The sequence below is a fragment of the Tribolium madens genome, unplaced genomic scaffold (genome assembly GCF_015345945.1).
Source record: "Tribolium madens isolate multiple individuals breed KSU strain unplaced genomic scaffold, Tmad_KSU_1.1 Scaffold_11;HRSCAF=98;Tcas5.2_LG3b, whole genome shotgun sequence".
Lineage (NCBI taxonomy): Eukaryota > Metazoa > Arthropoda > Insecta > Coleoptera > Tenebrionidae > Tribolium > Tribolium madens.
Window position 1 is genome coordinate 1,993,656 of NW_025400975.1, and position 26,885 is coordinate 2,020,540.

A 26,885-nucleotide genomic window follows, 5' to 3' on the forward strand; every position below is an offset into this window, starting at 1 on the left:
AAAAGAGTGCATAACAGCGGAAAAAGATTGGTGTAGATACAATTAAAAACAGTTTAATTCTTTGAAATGTACTAAAAAAATGGGGTTGTTCCAGCTTAGACTTGTTAAATATCTCWGTTTTATTAATGAACGAAAACATCCCAACACAAAATATAAATAAAAAATTACTTTAGTTGGAAATCCAATGAAACTCTTACTTTTAGAAGTTTTGGAAACTTTGTTTACTGGTGATTCAAAAACCTACGCCGTCTTAAAGTTTTTTAGCACTACTTTTATTATTCATTATGTTGACGAAATTTTCTAAATGCGAAATTTCTCATTTTTAAAACACCACGCCCACACTGCATTGGACTTTTCTTTAGATAAAGCCCACGCTAATATTCCGGAAATAATCCAAGATCTTAAGGATGATTTTCGGGGTTTAAAATGTTGTTGTCATTTTTTACAAATTTGGTGGCGCTGATTACAAATCCACCACTCGTGTTTTATTGTATCATCTGAGGTTTTCAAAAAAATCTATTTGAATAGGGGTAATTTTGACTTATTTGTGTGGCACGACTTATAATATTTATATTGATTGAGATTGGAAGGTTTATATTAATGAAGAAGAATTAATGAAGAAACTTTATTAGTGTTTTATATTTGAATAATATTCATTTTGAAAATGTCTTCAAAATGTGTAAAAACCAATCCATAAAAAATTACTCTCAAGCTAATTTTTTGGACAAACGCAAAAAACATCATTCGGAATAAGAGTAATATAAATATTTAAAGTTGATATTTCCCTTGATAATGTTTGAAAAAATATATTAGGTATTTGATTTAATCTTCAAAAATTTATAATAAACTTGTTTTTCATTTTGCAGAAAAACTAGATGTGATAGGAAAAAACCGCTGATACTTCTGAATTCAGGACACATGAAATAAAAAGCTTTTAAAATTAAAACACCTCTCACAAATTTTTCATATGTAGGCCTGTGTAATGGAGTATTTTCCAGATCAATGGAGAATTGAAAAAAAAAAATTAAAAAATACAAAAAAGTTCTATTAACTTGTTTTTTAAAGTTTTTGAACCATCCAATATTGTTCCAACTTAAAACAATGCTACTATCTAAACATTTTTCTGTGTTTTTTAAACTAGTGATTGTCTTTGATAAAAAAAAACATGCAATTAATGCTTTTTTAGCACCTTTTCAGTTATAATGAAAGAACAGGTGGTAGACACATAAGGTCGCAAATAAGTATCTTCAGATACAGTTGAATATAATTGCCCAAATTATTTTAACATTTTGGATCAATTGTTTACAAAATTTTGTTCAACGTGTATTCATTATTTCCACGAAGTAAATACAGGGTGCGCCGGAACTCGCGCCCCAGAGAAAATTTTCAAGTAAGGTAAGGTACCAGGAACATGAAAAAAATGTTTAAAAAATTCCATCTGTCAAAAAATTTTGACATTTGACATTTTTTATATCTATTTAATAATACTGATGATCTTGTATATGTTTTTTTTACAATTATTTAGTAAAGGGACAAAAATTTTGCCAATAAAAGCCACAAATAACATTGAACAGAGTTACAATTTAGGATACAGCTTCCTTGTTTCCTCTTTTAATCGCCTATAGCAAAAAAACTTGGAAAATTATTTTTCCAACAGAAATAAATAGAGTCAAAGTGCAAACTTTGAACCCTCATAACATTGAAATTTTTACAGATAAAATTTTTTTAACATTTTTTTCATGTTCCTGGTATCTTACCTTATATGGCATTTTTCTCTAGGGCGCGAGTTCCGGCGCTCCCTGTATAGAGCCTTTGAACATCTTTTGTAAAATAAAAAAAAATAAAAATCTTTCGAATTGTAGTGTTTTTTACATTTAAATTCAATCACTGAATTAAAATTTGAGCCCTCGTGCTATTAAAAAAAAACAAGTTAGTCAGTAAGGGTAGAAATTTGAATACAATTTCAAATGCAAATATTTCAGACGACAGAATTTAAATACGATTAATTCAAATTTGAATACAATTTGATAAAACGTCTTTCATAAAAACCACTCAAAATTTTTAATTTAGAAGAAAACAAAAAATAATGTTACCTATTACGTTAAAATATTTTACTATATGGCTCTCTAAACCTGTTATAATTATGTAATTATGTGAGAGTAATCAACAATCAAAAGCGAGTGTAACGAGCGCGTTAATTACTGAAATTATTCTTCTAAAATTTACAACTGTAGAAATATTTGCCCTTTTTGAAGTTCAGCCGAGAAGGTCTTAGCTGAGACACTCTGAAGCTTTCTTTGATGATTTTTTTAATAAGAGTTAGAACCTGCTCTTTACACTTCTTCAACTACAAGTAATAAGAAAATGCATTTTAATCCTTTAGGAAAAAAGCTAACAATGAAACGATTTTAATTGCAATTTGTCTATAAATCAGTTTAGTTTTAGAATCAACTTGCGTAAATTCTCAAATAAACGCTTTACGATCATGTAGGTTTAATTACAGTCTCGTTTTATTAACTCAAACATCCGTTTTAATCACTCACCCGTAGTTATAGTACGTAAAGGGTGGTCCCGGTCCACTGGAGACAGCCGGAGTTGATATTTTCCTAAATCTAAGATCTGAAGGAAATCTGTCATGGCTGGTAGACGAAGACAGTGAAACCGAATCACCGTCAATATCGGAGGTCCTGTAGCTGTCCTGCTTTCGGCTCTAAAAACCATCGTTTCGTCGAAAAATTCAAATCGGATTTAATAATAGTTACCTCCGGTATTTTCAGTGCGGTAAGACTGTCTCCTGAAATATCCCTCGGTATTTCGGAGTATCGCATCATTTTCGTGTCATGGTTCTTGTAGAAAATCTGCAAAATGCGTGAAAAAAAATTAAACGCGATGAAATATTAATTGTGGCTGGTAGAAATCGGATTGGGAGAATCAGAGCGTTGTGTGGTGTTTTTTATGAAACAGCAACATCTCAATTGCATAACTCGGTTACACGTATTCAGAGTTTGGAACTGAAAAATACGACACAATATTCATTCAGACGGGAGGTCAGGTCGTATTTGTATTTGTTTGATGTAAATTTTGTGCCAATTCAGAATTTGATTGCGAATCTGACATTCTGTTTTTGAAAAAAATATTAAAAAAAATAGTTTTTCCTACTCCCCAAAAATATAATGCCGTGAGATCAAAAATTATCTATCTATTATCTGTCAATGGTGGTCATGGATTTTAAAATAATTGTCGTAGTTTATGTCGACGCTGTTAGTGAGTCAAACATTGACAGAATTATTTCAAAAGGATGATATAAGCAGCGACAGACGTTTTCTATTCCATGACCACCGTGGACCAAGATAATTTTTGACCTCACGGTAGAAAATTTTAAGTAAGATAAGATTCCAGGAACATGGAAAAAATGTTTAAACAATTTTATCTGTCAAAAAATTGACATTTGACATTTTTTATGTCTGTTTAATGATACTGATGATCTTGTATATACTATTTTTTATAACTATTTAGTAAAGGTACAAAAATTTTTTCAATAAAAGCCACAAATAACTTTAAACAGAGTTACAATTTAAGATATAGCTTTCTTGTTTCCTCTTCTAATAGCCTGTAGCAAAAAACTAGGCAAATTATTTTTCCAACAGAAATAAACAGAGTCAAAGTGCAAAATTTTAACTCGCATAACTTCGAAATTTATATAGATAGATTTTTTTTAACATTTTTTCCATGTTCCTGGTATCTTACCTGGGGCGCGAGTTCTGGCGCAACCTGTATATTTTTTTCTTATATTTTCCACCTCTTCGTTTGCGTATTCTCTCTATTATCACTATTTTTCATGTAATAATAATGTTAATTGCAAGTACCAATCATTTCAAGATTTAAGTACATAAGTTTGGGCTTACACGTACAACTACTAATTATAAACCAGCAACAAGCTTTTTCAATCAAACAACCATGTGTTTGAATCATTAATAGAACTTCTTCAATATCCAACTGTCATTTGACCTCAGATGCCATTATGTCAAGTTTAAACTTAATGCAATCAACAAAAACTTTGGTAAAAAGTAGGTCAGTGTATTATTAGCAAACAAATAGTTCAAAATTGAATTTAAATATGCAATAAAAAAACAAGCCATTTTTATTTTTTAATGAACCTTCTCAAACGCAAAACTATTGTCTTTTTATGATAAAAACTGTACATCCTAATACATCAGCGATGTGTGTAAGTAGTTATGGATAAAATTGCTGGATTTCATTGCTCAAATAGACAGCATACATACACCGGATTCTATAACATTGGAAATAAATTAAAATTGACAAGTTAGAGAAATTTATAATGGTCTCGAAACAGGTTAATTTTGGCCAATAAATTATTGTCGATATTTTTGATAAATGGTCACGTTTCAAGTAGATTAACCATGGAATAAAAATAGAGATCATGTGCATTTTTTATTTCAGTATTATGTTCAGTAATCAATAATATCAATTTCTATTTATTTATTGTTACTACGAATTAAGACTGTTTACAACAGTGTTTATTTTTTTACTACAATACTTTTTGCTTTGGAACGTAATATTATATCCTTAAAAACTATTCTAGAGTGTAAAAATCATAGACTTTCTTCATGCATAATAATAATACTCTTTGGTTCCGCTAACTGATTTTCTTCAGTGCATAATAATATCATATTATTTTTTAATATGCAATTTTGATATGGTTATGTTTATAAAAGCCATATTTAGTAACGCTATAATAATGTTTTACTTAATTAAGAGTCTAAAATCAACATTAATTTTTTTAATTTGTGTAAGATGAGTTTTTTTATACTGGATGTTCGGAAAAACGTTGAAAGCTTTTCCCTAGGTCAAAATAACAAGAAAAGTTACTATTATGTCCGGAAAATATGTTTAGTATTGATGAACAGTTACATACATAAATGTTAATCTTAAAATAACATACCATTTATATTATTTTGTATTAGATTTTGGTTTCTCATTTTTTTATTTTATACTTGTGTGTGTATTTATTTCAAAAATATGTACATATTTGTACAACATATGATTAAAAACGTTTCTTATCCAATAGCAGTGTGTTTTCTTTCTTCATTTCTTCTTAAATAATTCTTTCTTGTTTGTTTCTTTTTGTTATTGAGCGACTGGCAATGATTTCTTTCTTTCCTTTTAGTTATTAAGTAACTTCAGAATTTATTTTTATTTAAATTTTATATTGTTTATAATATTTATTTTATTTTTATGTTATATTTGCTTTTTTTTTTTTTTCAATTAATTTTTCTTTTGAGGTTATATTGAATAGCTTCAAGCTAGACTTCGCCTCCGCATCTTTGTATTACTTTTAATTTATTAATAAATACCTTTATTATTATTATTATTATTATTATATCAGTCAAACAAATAAACTAATTTCTGCATGAAATTATATTTTTGCAAATTATTTTATACAGAGATCACAGCATTTCCGTTGCAAAAGTTGCGTTTTTATGTTATTGTAATCACGCAAAGAATTTTTAATAATGGACAATTGACAATGAAAATGTGCTCACTAGATAGATGCCATTCGATGTCATTAGTGTTGAAGCGGCTATTTTAGACTTTTAAAATATAAATCCCTGTTGCCAGAATGAAAATCACTATTTTGTACTAAAGATTTTTTATTGTGCAATCTATTGTATATTAAAAATTCAAAAAAAGTGTATTTTTCTAGCTAATGCGAAATTCGCCCTATACAGGTTGCGCCAGAACTCGCGCCCCACAGAAAAAGGTAAGGTAAGATACCAGGAACATAGAAAAAATGTTAAAAAATTCTATCTATAAAAATTTCAAAGTTATGAGAGTTTAAATTTTGCACTTTGACTATTTATTCCTGTTAGAAAAATAATTTTTCAGGTTTTTTTGATACAGGCAATTAGAAGAGGAAACAAGGAAGCTGTATCCTAAATTGTAACTCTGTTTAATGTTATTTGTGTCTTTTATTGGCAAAATTTTTGTAGCTTTACTAAATAATTATAAAAAAAAACATATACAAAATCATCAGTATCATTAAATAGACATAAAAAATGTCAAATGTCAAAAAATAAATGCCAAAATTTGTTGACAGAATTTTTTAAACATTTTCTCTATGTTCCTGGTAGCTTATCTAACTTGAAATTTTTCTCTGGGGCGCGAGTTTTGACACACCCTGTATAAGGGCTCGTTTTGCAAGCAAAGCTATTGTAAATAAATATTTTTCATTATTTCCCCACTAATCACTAATCAGAATCTGACCTGTGTTATTTTTTAAATATTTGTCAATAAAAAATTATTAACAAACGAATTTTAAAGTAAAATTCCATAAATAACGCTATGAGAACCTCGATGGAAGTAATAAACCTTAATAAAGCCAAATTAGTTTCTTTAGTGCAACACCTGATCAAGTTCAGTTACAGACTTCACCACACTGAACAATTTAAATTACTTCCGCGAAGCTCGTAACCACATCTGGTTTTCTCTAATATGGAAATTAGAACAGCGATGAAACAAACTGTTTAATACAAGGCAATTAATAAGCAATAAAGCTACTTGTTTAGATTTGCAACATCAATTTGGGTTATGGACATTTTTATAAATACACCAGCCAAAACAAATTTTAATATAATCTCAAAAACAATGTAGACTGATTAAGCCCGGTATTTGGCTACAGTCACCGTGCATAAAATCTAAAAATTCTTCGTTGAACCTTTAAATAGTGCCACTTACCGGCAACCAGTCGCCTATCCAAACCATTTGTCTTCTTTTTACCACACCGACTCACTTAATTCGCACAAATTATTATTGTTCTATCTGCCTAGAAATTTAAATTTCATATTGCACCGTGAGCAACTACATCACGGACTAATTAGTTAGAGGAAGCAGTGGAAATACACACATTATTTATATTGCAAAAGAGGCAGGAACAGCGCAATGATGCCTTGAACCGAGCAGATTGATTTGGAAACAAAAACTGTGGAATAAAATTCAATCAACGAATTTCCTATTCTGGGCCTGCGAAAGGCAATCAATTGGGCGAATAATGAACCTTTCAAAGCCAAACTGAACAGAAAGACAGCTTCTTCCGATAGTTAACAGAATTGATTACCGAGTAAATTAAAAGTCGTTAAAGTGCAATGTCACACTTTTGTTTACTTGAATCGAGATTTTTAAATAATTGATACTGAGCTGTGAACTGTCACGTTCGTGCTAATTGAAGAAGTAATTATTCGTTTAATAAAAATAATTTACGTGAAAGCTAATTTCTTAGCAGATTGCTTCAGTATAAAGTCAGTAATAATAAATTTATTACATAGTAAATCTTAGAACGCGGTCATTTTACCCGATTGGATTGCTTTTTTATTGTAGTGACTTTATTATAAATAAAAGTATGAAGGATCTTAGAATGTAGAACAGCTTTTATTTTTTTTTTGTATTTTCTCACAATCTAAAGAAACTACATGTTTTGTTATTCTAGTAATAATATGAGACTAATTTTTTGTATTGAAGAGAGATTTGAAGAAAAAATATTAAAAAAATATATTATACAGTGAGCGGCAAAATTATGGTATAATCTTATTTATAATGTCTGAAAATATTTTGTTTTGGCAAAAATGCTCAAACAGGTCATTGTATGTTTGTATTTTGTCGATATTATTTCACTTTTCTGGTGATTTTTTTTTCGAAAACTTTATGTAATATTTAAAATATTTTGGTGTTCATTTCGACAATTAAAATATCTATCGAACTGGATAAAAAGTAGGGGTTTCCATTTAAAAAAAAACGTCGAGGACGTCATTACTGAAAAACCAAAAAGTCTAAAATTTTAAGTCAAGTTAAAAAGAATATTAACCTGTTCGAGCATTTTTGTCACAACAAAATATTTTCAGTAAAAATGTATGTAGTAAAATAGTTTCAGGTTTGAGACCGAATTTTGCGGCACGAAGCAAAGCTGAGTGCTGCAATGGAAGTCAAAGACCTGAAAAATAAGACAGCGCACGTGTATAGAAAGAACACTTTTCATGATCGTCAGCGAAATTTCATAGAAAACGTGAATTTATTGAAAATTTTGAGGTTAATTTTGACAGATGTCAAATCAAGTATATAAATTGATAAATTTATATATTTAGTTATATACCACTTTTCATATTATGCATCAAGGGAACGATCATGAAAAAAAATTTCAATAATTTTGAAGTAAAAAAAAACTTTGTTAGAAAATATACGTTGTTGTCAATAACTGTAATATTTAGAACGAAAATGACAGTCTTACTATATTATGAGTAAAAAAAAATTAAAATAGAAAAAAAAAGGGATGCACGATAAATTCTGACTCACGAATCCATGGGTGCCGAGACGGGATGGAAAATAGAAAATTTTTCAATTTGAGACTGAAATTAATTTTAATAATAGGTATCTACATATTTTCAACAAGTACAAGTTTAACTATTGTTGTGTGTTTCAACATATTTAACAATTTATTTACTAAAAGAACAAAATATAAACAATAAAAGAAACCAGATTTGTAAATGCTCATCAAAATGAAGTCACAAAAATGCTACATAGCTACAAGGCTGGTCGCCAAGACAGTGAGAATTTTTCAATGTCAATAATCACTTTTTAGTTCCTTTATCATCATAATAAAGATAAAAAAAACTCTCGGTACCCGTGAACACGTTCTAAATTTAGGACCAACCTAAAAATTTATGCAAATAATTTTATCACGCTTAGAAACAGCTTGGGTAAATTACAGTCATTAAGTTTAACTATTGTAACACTAAAAGACAGCTGACTTGTAAAAAACTGGGTTATAAGCAACAAAAATCTTAATATGGGAGATAATAACATTAATATTAATAAATTAGCTTATTACAAGTGTCCCATTTATACCTGAAGAAAGAGAAATCAAAGTAATATAAACACCAAATCACAAACGTTGCATTGGTATACATGCCATGTTTTATTAAAAAAAATATCCACAACACCGGAAACTTTCTATTGCCGGAGGGAAATGCGCCGTCATGAAACTGTTGGCTGTCTTACATCAAATTAATGAAATTTGACCAACTTACCGTGGGCAGATTTTTTAAATAAAAAAATAAACACGCATCTAATAGGACACATTCTGTCATTACTACGTCTGCGGCTTATTACTAACGTTTACTTAAGAAATTCTTTGCAATTTGTGAGTTTGATGATGAATATAATCCAAATGCATAATAAATCGCACAACCTTGAATACATAACTCTTTTGCGTAACAATAGTTCAAGAAACAATAGCTTGTTCGTAATGCAGTTTGTACAAATACAAATACACTTATTATTAAAACTACTCTGGGTAATAAGGTCGTGATATGGTGGACACAAAAAGAAAAAATAACGTGAAACATCTTTCAATTACATATTTTTATGACGCAAAAAACTGTCACCCGAGCCGAGAATTTTGGAAATTGATATCAAAGCAACAATTTTTGTCTCTTGAATAATTATAACTGATGTAAGGCTATAACTATTAATTTTCCCTATTTGAAAAATAAGGAACTAAAAACAGGAAGTTGATTGTCACGCGTGGTTTTGTTATGATTGAAATGACATTCCTAATCCATATCGGAACAACAGAGTCTAAAAATTTACAGGAAGTGCACTATCGTAACTGCCGATACGAAAAAGGAACTAAACACGGTTGTAAATTAGTAAATAGATAAAGCAAAAAGTAGATACAACATACAACACAGAGGATTTTTTAAATTACATTGATTTAGTTAAGTTTCACGTATCGTTCCTCATTTCTTTTGCAATTAGAAATTATACAATTAATACATGAATGTGTCATTAGAGTCATTACTCATTACTATTGACTGATTACAAAAGTAGAAAACACGAAATAATTATTTTAATAACCCCATTTAGTGCAAATATAAAACTGTTTCTTGACTCACTCATTAAAATTTGAAGCTCTTGTATACATTTAAAAAAAAACTGTGGTTTTGAAGTGTATTTTAAAAATTCTGGTTTTCGTGTCATATATTCGCTAGACATCTTGAATAGCTTTTACCATAATTTGGCTAAATAATCGTAAAAATAATGACCTGTGAATTAGATTTTCAATCTCTTGTAAAATTAATTATACTTATAATAATAATAAACTTTATTTAAAGAGTCAAATCTAGCGGAAAGCTATTCAACTTAACCCTTATAATACATTGTAATAGTTAAATCTATAATTGAAACTAATAAACTAGAAAGAAAAAAACATAAAGTAAAAAATATAAATTATAGAATAAAATTAAGAAAAATTTGATCAAAAAATAGTTTGTTTAGAAAAACATGTCAACAGGCTGAATATAAAGTATGAAACCAAGCGGTTTTTTTAATCATTTGGCTCCAGAAAATAATAATTAATATAAATTAAAATAATATAAAAAAATGTGACCGTATTTTGAGTTCTTTTTGTCAAAATTGCAATTTATGTAACAATTTTTTATTATTATTACAAAGTAGATAGTTGTAATCCTTAGATCATAACCTTGATGAAAAAAATGATTTTATAGTGGGCTGCCATTTAAAAAAATTAAAAATTTGAGTAGAACTCAAAAACAAAAGAAAATTTCGAAAAATCTAATTCTTGATAAAAACAACACATTTTTATATAGTACTTTATTATTCATCAATTAGTTTTTCTAAAAAATAAATAGTTTAAGCAAAAAACATTTAGATCCATACTTTTTATTCACCTGATACAAGAATTAATATGCACGGACGTACTCGTATCTGCACCTGAAAAAACGTGTTTTCAAATAATATTTCAAAATTTGTATTTTGAAACTCAGTTTTTTTTTCTTTTAATTATTCCTGGAATACCCTGCATAGCAATTATGTATTTTGATGCAAATCTGGGAATCTGTTTAAAGAAATCTTTGCGGTAAATAAAGTTTAAATAAAATCATTGTTACGGTAAGAGTGGAAAAAATATCATTACATTACTACCACATGCCAATTTCTTTTGTATACACCATGACTACAAAATTTCATGAAAAACATAAAAATTAAAATCCAAAATTGTTTATATTCTTTTTACTCAATGTTCACAAGTTGATGATTTCGATAAAAACTCTTACCAAAATGTCTTTATAGATATGCAATTATTTCAAAACCTCACAGCAGGTATGTTTCCCAGTAATAAATTAATAAAGTAAAACTTTTTACACAAAAATAGTAACGAAATTTTTCTGGATATTGTGTTATCACTATTCAATAGTCCCTGTCTTCACTTTAATCATTAGGGAATACTATGCAAGGTCCTAAAATAGCAAGTTCTTTAAATAGAATTTTCTGTGGGCCTATTTTTACCAAGTGTAGCAAAATAAACAACAATATCACCAAACCTCACTTGGTTGGCAAGCAGAAATACGAATCATATTTTTAACAACAAAGAAGTCTTGAACTTGACACACTGGAGAATTTGAATTTTGACCCACAGTGACCTGATATAGCACCACTAACAAAAACATTTTTTTTAATCAACACGTGTTGTTTTTTGGCACCATTTTGGTATTGTTTTGTGTCTAGGTCTACACGAGGTGTGGTATATTTATTTTTGTTCTACAAAGTGCGTTTGACAACAATTTTTTGCCATTTAAAATGTCGTAAAAGGGAATAAACAAAGACATTATCTTGTCACTGTTATTGCTCAAGAGTGTCTGTATCACAATTTCCATTTTAAGTACCTAATGTGTAATTACGAATCATACGATTGTTATAAAGCAAAACTGTTCCATTTCAGTAAAAACTGCTCGAAATTAATACATGGTGTACAAATTATTGTGAAGAACAGTTACTTATTGTGGTTATTTAGTAATTTTTTGACAAACGAACAAGTTTTCTTGAAATTTTCTATTTAAAATGGTAACTGCACAAAATGTTACGCGTGGATACACAACCGGAAACACAACACCGGAAAATTATTATCGAAAGTGCTTACCGGTGCTTCGAACATCCAGGAACGCAGACATTTGGGTCAGTTTTAACCAAAAAGATCGATTATACAATAAAATTAGCCTTATACTGGTGTCACCTGACAATAAATAATTCAACAGCGGGATAAATAAAGGCCTTTGACAAATTAAGCGTGACGAAAATGACACTGAAACCATTATCTTAATTGTGTGAAATTGTTCTATTAATTACAGACACGAATTAAAAGTATTGCAACATAAAAAATTCCTGTTTCTACTAATCATTCTCATAAAAACACCAAGCAATGAGAAATAATCATTGTTGTGATTTGAGCAAGAGGTTATCAAATTCAGTGTAAACTGAGCATGATTACGTGAGACGATTTAATGAAGATTGTTAATTAAAAATTAATGATAAATGGCCGGAGGTGTGCACACATGAGTCTTGTTTTCAACCCTGGGGCAACACCTCAGTTTGTTGAACCATTACTCCCTAAATCGATATGGGCATTAAACCCCATGATCAACCCCAAGTTAAAAATATATCTGGCCCATTTATTATTACTTTACCATTTTGTAGTTTTTTCGTCGAGTAATTTCTCCCCATGGTATTCAACAAGTTGCACCTAATTAACCATCACTTGTTGGCTTAATTGAGCATTTATTATTAATCTAAACTAAATTAAATAAAAAAAACAATAATTGACCAAACTTACCAAAATTAATTACGGATTTTGAGGGTTTGGGTGGTTGTATGAATGAATATTTGCTGGGAAACACACATAATTTGTACAACTAGAACATTGAGATAAAAACTGAGTAATTTATTCAAGAAATTAAGTTTATTTTGAGATTTCTGCACCTCCAACACTTGCAAAAAGCCGACCAAAATAAGACTGACATTAGTGACAGGTGTACGTTGGTTATGTTTACGCATGTTAAGTGGGGCGAAAGTGGCCGACTAGACACGAACGATGCGAGGGAAATTCAAAAGGCAAATATTTTAAAATAAAACTTTATTTTTTGTAATAAATAAATAGTGTGCAGTTTACAAGGTATAGAGTTTTGTAAACGTATTTAATCATAACTGTAGATTGTTCAAACATTGGTGCTTGACCTACATTCTAATCTATGTTCTAACTATTCTCTATTTTTGATATTGGTATGATAATTTTATTTATATTAAATAATTTACAATTTTAAACAATTCAACGTTAGGTATACTATACATTGAAAAATAAACTCTAACATTTATACAATAATGTTTTTATATTATTTATATTTTTTCAAGTTAAGTAATTGATGGACTTGTTTGGTAAATACTGCTAGAAGGTAGATATAAAGATCGAGGTGTATAAAACTAAAACATAAGATGGATTGATACAAAAATGTACACAGTCCTCTTCACTCTCTTTACATTCATTTATTTAGAAAAGTGGCTGGGATAGTGAACGTGGCAGACGAAGCATCATCAAAAATCGATGAACAAATTCTAATTTTTTTGCAAAAATATATGTTATTTAACCTATGTCCTATTTTAGGTGTTTTGCCTCAGTCTTGAAGGAACAGCAAACAAAACCAGAACGTACACTTGTCATCAAAATAATTATTTAAAGAAAGAGTAAAGAAAACGCCTTTGTGGTTGCTAGAAAATAATTTATTTTGATTACATGTGTACATAAGAGAAAAGTAAGCAAATCAAATTAAAAACTGAAAAAACAGTTTATCTTATCCAACATTTTTAAGTCTTCTCACAACTGGGACTCAAAATTGGAAAACTCAGTTTTCCAACTTCCAGCCACGTTCTTTGCAAACTTTTGCAATGAATTGATGTTTAGCGTCCAGAGACGTAAACATCGATCCATTTGGAAGTTGGTTTTTAGTTTGGCGATGACTTAAAACTATTGAATAATGTTTGTGGTCGATTTATTTCTTTTCATCTTCGTTTGGCTTAACGGGTGGTGTTTGCGCCGGTGTTGGGTCGTCTTGGAAAAGCGGGTTTTTCACTTCCATTTCCCCAGTCTGGAAATCAGAGAAATGATAAATGAGAGGATTACCGTGAAATATTTATTCCGATCAATTTAAGTGGCTATTTTGCTTGACAAATGTTAAACATTGTTCCCCTGATAATGAAAATTGTAACACCATCTGACATTTGAAAAAGTATTGTGTCGTTCTAATCGCTACTTTTATGCAAATTTTCTCCTTTCTTAATTTACCATAATTTATGGCCAAGAAAACACTAAATATTTATAACAGAGATTTTTCACTCTTTAGATAATACTCCGTCTGTTGTATAATGCACGAAAGTCTGAAGATTTATTGAGATTGATCCGTTCTTTTAGGCTAAACCTTTAAATCTTGCGCTAAACCGATATCTGATATCGAGTCTACCTTCAACATGTATTTTTCTTTATTAGGGTAATTACAGGAGGGATAAAAAATATGACTTACAGGAGCTAAGCCAGGACATTCGTATACGGTGTAATCTCCTTCTTCATTTTCCTCATCGCTGTCTGCCTCCGAAACTGAACCGTGTCTTTCACCTGCAGCAGCTCTGCTGTAAAAAATGTGCATAAATTTTTAACCAGCCCTTGATTTATGGTGCGACGCTTTTCATTTCAAATAAGCTACATTTTGTAGGCCAAATGTTTTCACTTTTGATCGAAATACGGCGCTCTTCACCTTTTCACTTTTAATGTATTTTAGTCATTTACAAATTTCAGAGTAAATTAAAAATATTATAATTTTTAATTAGGATTAGGAATTTTTAAGTTACTTCGTGAAGTGCGAAGAGGCAATTGAAAGTAAAACAAGTTTTATCACATGATAATGGAAAAAATTAAACGCTACTTGAAAAAGATTTTTTAATGCGAAATAAAAAAATCAATGTACAATTATAGTGTAATTAACTAATTATTACAAAGCTGTTTTTTTGGTTAGGATAAAACTCGACTCATGTGGTAAATAAATATTCATACCGTCAAAAATTAATGGCAACCTACTAAGAAAATGTTTATCGACGAAAACTGATTTCTGTTCATAGTTGTAATTTGAAAATGCTATATAAAAAAAACAAAAAAACACCTAATTAATAAAAGTAATTCGTGGATTCGACTTTGAGATTTTACGTTTCACTCACTACAAAAAAAATAATAAAAAATAATAATAACCAAAACAGTGACAATTAAATAAATAAATGTTTATTTTGTACTCAATGTTAAAGAGTGCTTTTATCAACTAATTTTAGTAGATGAAGCAGTCTTTTATCGTATAGTAAAATAAAATATTTTTTATATTTTATCAACTAATTTCAGTAAATGAAGTAGTCTTTTATCGTCTAGTGAAATAAAGTAATTTTTATCTACTGTTTATATTCAAGGAATTCTGGTTGGTGAGTACAAAATAAAACGAAATATTATACACGACGATAAAGATTGTTTATCTACTAGTGAAAAAAGTTCACTCGTGACATCGTCACTCGTAAACTTAACCTTTTCACTCATAGATTAATAAATAACTATTAGAATACAATATTCTGATACAAAAAAATTAAATTTTTAAAAATTTGCTTGCTTTATCCAGTCACCGAATGTTAGTTCAACTTTGCCTCAGAATTCACAATTTTCTAAAGCATTTTGAGTTATTTTAAAAATAACTGTGAGTTAAAAATATCGGCTAAGTGCAAAACTGCATCCACTGCAAGTAGATTTATGGGTTCCAATCTATTTAGTTTATTAGTGTAAGCTGTGTATGTTGTTTTGTTAGTTGTGAACATACCTCTAAAAATATACATTTGCACATTTCGCTCAAGTGTTGACTGCAGGAAACTCTAAAACTCTAAAACTACTTTGTCAAGTTTAAAAGTTGTTGTAAGTGCAAATCTAATATATTTTACACTTTCAAGTTAAACTTATTCAAAGCATCCGACTACATAACGAAGTGTAACCAATAAGTTTTCAAAACGAGACAAGATAAGTTGCACTTCTCTAAGGGAGGTTGTCATTTTATGTTACAATTTTACTGAAAGGATTTCAGAGATTTGCAGTCTTCAGTAGCCAAAACAAAGACAAAGACATACATTCTACTGAAACTGAAATAAATAGAGGCAATTCGAGAGTTGGTCCGACATTTTTGAATCGTCTTGTAGATTTTTATCTCATACTGGCGTGCCATTAACAATTGATTTTTATTCATAAAACCATCAATAGACCCAAGAGAAATTCAAAAAATTCGTAATTATTTTCAAAATGGGACAAGATTTTTTTACTTAATTTTTTTGTCATTAGCAAGAATTATAAAACTTATAAACTTAAAAATGTCATTTTAAATATTTATTTTAAAAATTTAACTATAAAAATGCAATTTAAATTGCCTTTGTAAATTTTGTGGATAAAGAAAGATGACAGAAGATTTTAAACCCAAAAAGTTTGAAAAATTTTTCCTCGCAACAGTATATTCTTTATGTTTACTGTGACTAGAAATATACAGGTGCGCCAGAACTCGCGCCCCAAAGAAAAATTTCAAGTAAGATAAGATGCTAGGGACATGGAAATTTTTTTAAAAAATTCTATCTGTCAAAAAATTTTGACATTTGACATTTTTTTATCTATTTAATGAGAATGATGTTCTTGCATGTTTTTTTACAATTATTTAGTAAAGGTATAAAAATTTTGCCTATAAAAGACACAAATAACATTGAACAAAGTTACAATTTAATATACAGCTTCCTTGTTTTTTCTTCTAATAGCCTGTAGCAAGAAAACTTAGAAACAAGTGCAAAATTTAAACACTCATAACTTCGAAATTTTTATAGATAAATTTTTTTAACATTTTTTCCATGTTCCTGGTATCTTACCTTATATTATATATACAGGGTGAATATAAAGTATGGAACCAAGCGGTTTTATTTTTAATCATTTGCCTCCAGAAAATAATAATTAATATAAATTTAAGTAATATAAAAAATGTGATCGTATTTTCAGAACGAAATTTTGTTTTGTTTTTGAGTTATGCGATTTTTTTTTGTCAAAATTGCAATTTATGTGAAAAAATTTTTTTGAAAAAATTAAAAATAAAGCAGATAGTTGTAATCCTTAGAGTATAGCTTTTAGGAGAAAAATGATTTTATAGTGGGTTGCCATTAAAAAAAATTTTTTTTATAGAACTCAAAAACAAAAAAAAATTTACAAAAAATTTATTCTTGTTAAATCATCACATTTTTATAATACTTTATCACTCATTAATTAGTTTTTTCAAAGAATAAATAGTTTAAACAAAAAACGTTTGGTTCCATATTTTTTATTCACCTGGTATTATTTTTCTCTGGGGCGCGAGTTCTGGCGCATCCTGTATTTACACCCTTTGGAACAAAACTAAATATTCATTGAATTTCCAATAATAACCTCGGAAGTTTTAAGAAAAATTTCTTGTTTATTTTTGTAAAAAACTTTTTACAAGTTCTTCCAATTAAAAAAAAATGGTCATATTTCTGCTTAATACCCATATGTGTTAGGTAAAAAGAACTAATTGTAAGCCACAAAAATAAACATTTTTAAAAATAACTAGTAATCGAAGTTTCTTTGTCTCCCGGTTCTGCAAGAACAGTTCTAATGATGACCCACCTGAAGATATATTTAGTTTTGATTTCTTATTATACTTAATTGTAAAAATAACATTTTTTCGCAATTTTATTTGCACAAGAGTAATAAAACAGAATTAATAACCCCATTGGACATAAATAACTAATCTAAATTCCTAATTATAACTACAAAATAGCAATGTGGGTAATTTATAGTACTGTGCTAATTCCCACAGATCATCATTTATTTCAGGTGACGTCGATGTCCTTCATTACGGACGACTTTAGTAGATAACGAATTTTCTTCAAAGAATGGCCACGTAACACGTAACGTAAATTAAATTTTAGTTAGATGTGATCGTGTTTAATTCAAGCTGCACAAAAATCAATTCCTTTTAATACTTAGTATTACTGGACTAGATTAGGACAAAAGAGAATAAACAAATTTTCATCCCGACATATAAATCGGCTTAAAAGTCGTTAATGTATCCGTACTCTCAAAGTAATTAGATTTTAACACTTAAAAGCGAATTAAACTAAAAGCGGTGCTGTAAAGCTCCTTAGAATTAAAAAAATGAACTCAAACATAGAAAAAATTAACGATTTGCAATAGATTTTTATCGTTTTTGGTAAGATTAAAGTTGCTAAATCTCGCTTTAACGACTTTTATATAAATGTAATCGATTTGCTCCCTTGACTCTAGTTTGGTGATACAATCTAACTTAAGTAATTAAATTCGACTGCAGAAGGGAAGCTCCAGTTTCCCCACTATTGTATAAATTATTCGTGCAATACACACCTCTCCATTGCTATTATTTGCTGTTTCTGATGCTGGTAGTGATACATTTGTGCAGACTGAGCCAGTCGTCTGTCGCCTGATGGTGAAGCATCCTTATTAGGTCCTGTGACTCCGTAAGCTGGATATTCCACATCTGACGCGTTCTTCACATGTTTCTGTAAACTGAAATCAGGTTTATGATTTACGGAAAAATTCACTCTGATAAACGAGAGAAATTTAGAAGCAATCAGTGGAAAATTACTACTTATTTCTGTGAGTGATGTGCGTCCCAACTTGACATTATTTGATTTATGTCCCTTGTAGAAAGTGAAACAACTTGTGTTGTTTGGTCAAAATTACACCACGCAGGATTTGATAAAGGAAATTGACAATTTCTTAATTAAAACTTTATCTCTGTGTTACAAAACGCTTAAAGTCACGGAAAATAGTTGTAACAAATAACGCAAAAACTTCTAAAGGTTATAAAACTGTAGCAGTAAAAAATATTCTGAAACATGAATACTGGATTTGTGTTTACCAAAGTGTATGCGAACAGAGGAAATTAAAAAAAAAATAAAAAGTCGCCCCTTTACATTACTATTGGAAATTTCAATGTCCGTAACTCAAATAACGGGATATGGCAAAAATACAAAACCCACCCTGAATAATACATAGTTCAGAAGTCAAAGTGGGAGATAAACATCATTCTGTCAAACCCGCATATTTGGTCATTTCTGAAACTGTTCGAATTCATGAAGTCAAAACTAATTTAATTCTGTTCTAAATAACCACGCACTGTGAATTCTATCTAAACTTTACTTATTAAACTTATTCAACTATTTTACTGTTACAAACTAATTTAGTAGATTTTTTTAATCGTAGGTTTACGTTGTTGTTCTACTGAATTAACTTTTTGATCACATTAACTAAGACGTTGCTTTGATAAAATACTCTTTATGTATGGACTTAGCCTCAAAACTAATTAATTAAAACAAATATGTTAGGCTTTATTCCTCGGCTATGGTATACATTACCCAAATTACATTAAATTTCTCTCTAAATTAACATCAACTGCAGAGTGAAATCTAGTGAATGAAAGGTAAACAGTATAATGTAAACTGAGAATGCTGTAAATATACATTTATGTATCTAATAGATTTATATTAAAAATTTGTTAACCAATATAATTGAAACAAAAAAGTATACTACTCAAAAACAATTGCAAATAAGCCAAAATTAAACAATTCTGATTCTGAAAACTTTTTTTATTAGGAAAAATAATTCCTAAACTCTAGTTTTAATATTCATAAATCATTATTGTTATTTCAGTCAGAAAAAAGTTTTTCATGAAGTGTCTCAGAGTCAAAAAAGTGCATAAAACGTGGAAACGCGGGAAATAAATGTTGAACGCCGATCAAATCAGTAATTATATAATTCAAATACATACCTACTAATAACTCAAATAAATGTTAAAAGTTGAGGCTTTAAAACATGTACATGCGAAAAAAACTCAAATTGTCAAATTTTTCAGAGATTTACATAGTGTGAAAAAGATTGTTCCTAAAAAAGTTAGTAATCTATCAAAAGAAATGTCGTATTTGGTGTCACAGTCAGTGTTAACCACGAAATGGAAAAACTTGATAAAAGTTTGAAAAATGCCTGACAATTATGAAATTGTGAATTGAAAAACAATGTCAAAAAACTGGCATTTATTAACAGGCCAAATTACATTATAAAAAAAATCAATTTGCGTTTTTTTTGCACTCAAGTGTACATACATACAGGGCAAAATATACAAGGAGTTTCGGAATTCGCGCCCGAGAGAAAAATGCCAAGTAAGATAAGATACCAGGAACATGGAAAAAATGTTAAAAAAATTCTATCTATAAAAATCTTTCACTTTGACTTTATTTCTGTAGGAAAAATCATTTTCCAAGTTTTTTTGCTGCAGGCTATTAGAAAAGGAAACAAGGAAGCTGTATTATAAACTGTAACTCTGTTTAATGTTATTTGTGGTTTTTATTAGTACTTTTACTAAATAATTATAAAAATAACATCAAAAAGATCATCAGTATCATTAAATAAACATAAAAAATGTCAAATGTCAAAAAATAAATGCCAAAATTTTTGACAGATAACATTTTGTTAAACATTTTGTCCATGTTCCTGGTATTTTATATTACTTGAAATTTTTCTCTGGGCGCAAGTTCTGAAACAACATATAGGTAAAAAAATAAGTAGTATATAAAATAAAATAACAGACATAAAAAAGGTAAGTAAAATGAATTTTGAATAAAGAAAAAGTAAGTGTGACATAAAATGTATAATAAAAACAAAGAAACAATTAAAAACATTTTTAGTTTGTAAATTTCAGCTAAAGTGTATTGAAAATGGTTAATGTTTTAGAATGTATAAAAAATTTCTAACAAAAATTCATCAAAATTGTTATAAAAACACAATATCTTTCGATTCTGCAGTTTTCAAAAAGACAAATAGGCAATTTTTTTAGATTTGAATTTGAAACAGATAAAATCAATACCTGAACAAAAATGTGATTTTAAAGTAATGCAACAACAATTGTTTTAACAGAAGTATCTATTGTGAGTTAATTCTGAAATAAAATAACTGAAATAATTGGTGTTTTATTGATAGTTTGCTAATGGAACAGTTAGTTAAATTTAAATTAATAATAAACATATTTTGATCCCAAAATGTACTTTTTGTGAAATATCATTGAATTCAGAAATTTTGCAAATGTAAAACTGGTTGCCAGCAGTGACACTTTTAAAACATTATGAACCTACTTGCACATGCTTTTTAATTAAAAAAGTACTTTCCACAAGAGGCTTTTGGTGCATATTTGCGTATAATCAAACAATGTATGAATTTGTGGACTGCATTATATTTTTGTTTTTGTAACATTTGATCGATCTGGCAATGACATTGGGGATACGGAGCGATGTAATTACAAACTGAACGAAGTAATTAATAACTGTGCTAGAATAGTTAGTGTTTAAATAGAAGTAATTAAATGAAATACTTTGTAATAGTACTGGTGATTGAAGTGCAAACAATAAATAATATAATAATGGTGTTGACTGTAATATAACTGAAAATTTGTTATTTAATTTAAAATTTAATCTTGAATAAATTTTCCATGAGATTCTCTAAACTGCTTTAGTTTTATAAAAATATTATTATCTGAATTTGGAAAGACTAGTAAACAGAATAGTCCCTTGATAAATTCCTTACAACTGTGAGAAAGCAATATGTAAATGTTGGCTGTAAGATATCTATAAAGTTGAGGCGTCACGTTTGCAAACTTTTCAAAATTTAATTTAAGTTCAATAGCTTGCGGACACCTGTACATTCTCTAAAACCGTGTTTTATTAAATTGAAGAAGAAATTTTTGACTAAAAAAGCAAGATGTAAAAACAGAAACGTTTATACATTTAAAACTAGATGCGAGAACTCTATTATAATTCAAATTAAACATTAGTTCTTAAATTAAATAAACGAGTCTTTCTCTCAAATGTTCAAAAACAAATCACTCTTTTCAGTGTTACCAATGGAAATGTTAATTATTTTGAACAACTAATGACTAATATTTGATCATTTGTAGATTTATACATTTATTTCTTCGAATGAAACCCGATAATAATTCATACATTTATGATATTAAATGTAATTTCCATATCATGCAAGTCAGGAAGAGCTGCAGACAAAATCATTAATCAAATCAATTTCCCATTGTTTATTTTATATGGAATAATTACTTTTTTTGATTGAACATAAACAATAATTTATATTTTCAGATTTGTTTTTGATTGTCTAATCTCGTAGCAGATGTCTTTCACACATTTTTTCTTATTCAAATTCCGAATTCACCATGTTGGAAACGGGAAGATAAATCATCGAGATTATAGGACTTCGTATACCAACATCACCGCAATGTAGACAGCGACAAGCGATCACACCAGACCATATATCCATAATTTAAACTCTCCAGAATATTACATTCTGGAGTTAGAAAATGAAATATTGTAGGTAAAGGCCAATCTGGATAAAGGTAAATCAAAATTAAAAAGGATTTTACTCCGACAATGTACAGAACTTTAAACTGTCTACGAAGGTTTAAAATTTAAATGGTTGATAAAATACAGACTAAACATTGAAATGAAATGTGACATTGAATAAAATGTGATTTTTTAATAATTAAGTTTTTGAATTTTTTGTTTTATTTCTGAAATGTACAAGATTTATTTATGAAAATAATTTTCAAAAAAGACTATTATTTTAAAATTTATCTAAATTTAAGTCGCAAGTTATTTAAAAAAATGTGTGAATCTAAAAAATAAGTGAAAATTTTCAGAAATTAGGTCTCATATTTTTTAGTCACCCTATATTTTACGAAAAGAATAATGTTTTTCAACATTTATACCACTTATTTCACGTTTCTGAAATAACAAAATCTTTTTTTGTCAATTTCTCCAAATCATTAAGAGCAGTTTTCAGACCCTGACTAACATTTTTTTCACCTTAGAAAAGCAATGGTAATCTCTGGGAGTTAATATACAGACTGTACAGGGTGTTGCATTTTGGATGTCCGAACAGGAAATCTCTGAAACTAAAAAGTTTATCCAAAAACAAGTGATACATTCTAGGGTTCATTTTTGAAAAAATAATATTGGTTAAAACCGCATCCCGCTATCGTCTTTTTAGCGAAATCTAAAATTTTTTTTAAAAAGCTAGTTTTTTTGTTAACTAAAAAATATATACCTGTAATCGAATTTAATTATAAGACATTTTAAGCAAAATATTATCTTTAATTTTAATTCGCAGTTGGCCATGAAAAACTGGTGCATTTAACAAGTGTCACTAAGTAATGAAAAAAATACAGAATAATTCGTAAATCAACTTATTGGCGGTTAATGACATAAGAGTACGCAGGTACTCTTTGTTTGTTTTAAGTAAACAAACCGTTTTTGTTTATTCTAATTAGAACAAAGAAGGTGCAATTGACTGTTTTTAAGCAAAAGAAGAATCTCAAAACTCTTTTAAAAATGCAATTTTAAGTAAGATTAACATGCATTTCTCCTATATGGCGAAATAATTGATTAGCAAACTTTAACTTCAAAAAATCATATCTTGAAAACTACTCGGTATATTCTTTTAAAAATTTGGATCCTAACTAATAAAGAGATGCTCTACACGATGGTGATCATAAAAAAATATTCGTAGGGTGCTTCTTAGATTATTTCGATAAATTTCGAACTTCTTTGAACACAGTTCGAAGAAAAGTTCGCCAATACTAAATTTCAAATTGCATATCATTCTAAAGGGCAAGTCCATTTAGAATGATCTTTATTTGAAGAAAATCGGCCTAATAGTTATTGAGTAATGATGTTTTAATGTTAAAGTATTTTAAATTCATTTAAATTAGAAAAAAATATATTTAGTCCAAAGTGTGTGGACTTTTTGAAACTTTTTTTGTGCATTAGATTTGTCTCACCGAAACGAACAAAATGATATATAATTTGTCAATTTGTCACGACATGACTTTTTTGTGTTGCCCTATGTAATTAGAAAGATATATTTTTTTTTGACAAAATATCAAATTTTTCTGTAAGTCGAAAACAAAAGACGAAAGTGAGATGTGGTTTTAATCAATATTATTTTCTCAAAAAATAAGCCCCAGAATGTATCACTCGTTTTTGTCTAAACCTGTTAGCTTCGGAGATTCCCTATTTGGACATCCAAAATGCAACACCCTGAAAATTACATTTTCTCTTTATTAAAATCATTGTTTACGAAAAAACATTAATTATTATATTAAATTTTCAATCAATATGTCGTAAATTTTCTTTTTCAAGAGGTTCACAAACCCAATGAATTTTTTTCATTTAGTATTTTAGTTGACAATGTAATGGAACATTCTCTTTTGTTTATGGATAACTTTTGAATTATTGCACGCTTATTTAATTCAATTGTGTGTCATTGTTTTACAGTTAAATCGTTTTTCGCTATTCAAACAGCTTTCATAACTACAAAAATCGTTCAACTGCAACAAAACTAATTATATAACATGAACATATATAAAAATCATTACGATCTGACTTTGTTTTAATGGCTCGGTGAATTACATGAAAATCTCCCCTCATATGTTCATTCATGTAACTTTAGACAATAGAGAACTTCATTTGCCTTGAATATTGCTGTTCTGTACTTGAATACACACCGACATAAATTTTGGTAACATTAGTACCAACTGAAATTAATTATTAATTACGCACCTTGGAAACTACCCTTAAAAATCCAAATCCATTCAGTTGAGCTCAATAATGTTAATTAAACAATAATCTTGATACAATTACGTATTCACAATGCAATTGCTTACAAATAAATGTTCTATTAAACAACAGTGTTTATAAAATAAACTTAACAATATGAAGTTTTTGTACAAACAGTAGGAAACAGTTAAACAGTTTTCAGAAATTGCAAACTTGTGTATTTACTTTGATAACACATAAGTAAACTACTTATATTTCTGGTTCACTCTTACATTATGTACATATATTGAAATTTTAGATAAATATCATCATAGATTAGTAAGAAATTAATGTTTTGTAATTATGCAACAGAAATGTAATAAAAGTGTATGTCATTTTTGTTGCAGAATTAGATGAACTAATAAAAGTTCTAAAAATTGGTAATAACTTTTACTAGACATCCAGGTATAACAATCATGCAATATATTCCCAAAATGACTTTGTCACGTTGTATTTTTCTCTCAGTTTTTTAACACATACGTAGATTTTAATTATCAAATAATGTGTTTTTTTGGGAAATAAATGTTAAAATCGTATCAATGTTAGTAACAAACAAAGCATGCACTTTATCTTTAAAAAACAAATTAATCTTATTTTTAGTTTCGTTTATATTTTAATAATAGATTACATACCGAGGTGGAAGATGCTTCATTACATTACCAAAGCGCGACAATAAGCCTAGGTACGATGAAGCAACAGCCACCAAGGTTTGTATACTATTTTATTTACAATTATCCTCCTCAAGGAACAGAAAACCAATAAAAAAATTATCAAATTTTGGAAAACATGACAAGGCTGTTCAGGTTGGGAAATAGGCACTTTCTTATCAGTTTTTGGGGTGGAAAGTGCCTATTTACCAACCTGAACTTTTATATTACATATTAACTGATAAGGAAGTGACCACGTCCCAACCTGACCTGTATATTTCATATCAATTGTTGAAATGTCATACTTTCAAGCTTTTCAAAGGTAATTCGATTATTACTTTATAATTGTGTATGTAATAAGTAAATTTGTAATAAGATTTTTTTTAATATTTAGGAAAACAAGGCTTTTTTATATTTTTTTTTTTAAATTTTATTTAACATAGTTCCAAAAATATAGTTTTTAAAGAAAATAAAATTTGCAACGTCACAGTTTCCGTAAGTATTTTTAAAGAATATTTAATAATTTAAAAGTAATACTGATAATAAATATACAAAATGCAGAGTTTTATTTTGCTTTCAAATATTGCTCAAAAAGTAAATTAAAATAAAATTTCATTTCTTGAAAACAATGACGCTCCAAATAAATTATGCACAATATGTGTATCCCGGTGCATCCACCAAATATAACTTTTTTTTTAAATTTAATTCCACGTTTTAAAACATTAAAATTTTTCTAACTAGTTGTCAATTAATATTTTTTGCCAAACCATTCTAAAAGTAGAATGACAAAATCGCCTCACTCTAAACTAGAAAAAAGTAAGCGAATTCGTAATCCTTACGTTTATAAAATTGGCATTTTCTAAGTATGTGTGCCGTAAATTTGCATAATTCATTTAACAGAAAAAATAAAAATTGGAAAACGATTTTTTTAGTGAGAATTTTATTTCTCCACACGAAAAAACTCGTAAGTAAAGCAACAAAAACTATTGATTCTCTTTTATTTGGTATCTCCATAACAAATTGTATTTAATTCTCATATTCATTTCATATTTATGACCCGGCCATTTATATCGATTATTTTATAATTGCCTCAACAAAATTCCTTTATCTTTGCCTCGCATAAAAATCAAAGAGGCAAAGCCTAGTTAAATAAATGAAATTTCTTATCTGGTATCAAAAGAAAAACGGTTTCTTACATGTCTTGGGTCATGTGGTAAAGGCCACTTTTCATACAAGTCAAGAACTCGATCACATTTTGAAACATGGGGTTGTGGGAAACCGCGTGTTACGTTTCCCATGAGTTCCCGCGGCAAACTGACGGCAAGCACATCACTTCACCACTCACTCCATTCAGTTCTTTACTGCTCCGGGCAGCACTCCGCTCCAACCCCGGAATTACCACTTTCGCATGGTCTATCTAATTCCTGTTAGTTTATGGTGTCAAATAATCTTGAATTTAGGATCTTTATTATGCACATTTTAATGCCGTTCGCGAACTAATACATTAGGCAAATTTCAGTCAACTTTCCTAAATAATATAGTCTAAGTAATGGACGACGAAAGTTTGCT

The 26,885-nt window shown here is 28.7% G+C and overlaps 2 protein-coding genes across 5 annotated transcripts in view; both read right to left on the minus strand.

The window, feature by feature from the left end:
• Positions 1-12,888, minus strand: part of LOC123005417 (ras-specific guanine nucleotide-releasing factor RalGPS1-like) — a 20,120-nt gene extending 7,232 nt beyond the window's left edge. For all 3 annotated transcript variants that reach the window (XM_044401236.1, XM_044400394.1, XM_044399537.1), the window contains exons 1-3: positions 12,698-12,888; positions 2,763-2,858; positions 2,544-2,710 (exon numbers count right to left, since the gene is read on the minus strand). In XM_044401236.1, coding sequence (XP_044257171.1) covers positions 2,544-2,710; positions 2,763-2,831 — 236 coding nt within the window. In that variant the 5' untranslated portion in view covers positions 2,832-2,858; positions 12,698-12,888. The remainder of the gene's footprint in view (positions 1-2,543; positions 2,711-2,762; positions 2,859-12,697) is intronic.
• A 92-nt stretch (positions 12,889-12,980) lies between these two features.
• LOC123003696 (protein cab-1) overlaps positions 12,981-26,885 on the minus strand; it is a 36,199-nt gene continuing 22,294 nt past the window's right edge. Inside the window, exons 4-6 of one of the 2 annotated variants that reach the window (XM_044396766.1) lie at positions 18,362-18,523; positions 14,436-14,538; positions 12,981-14,003 (exon numbers count right to left, since the gene is read on the minus strand). In XM_044396766.1, coding sequence (XP_044252701.1) covers positions 13,908-14,003; positions 14,436-14,538; positions 18,362-18,523 — 361 coding nt within the window. In that variant the 3' untranslated portion in view covers positions 12,981-13,907. Of the gene's footprint in view, positions 14,004-14,435; positions 14,542-18,361; positions 18,524-26,885 lie in introns of both variants that reach the window. The other variant, XM_044396686.1, reaches the window with a different exon arrangement.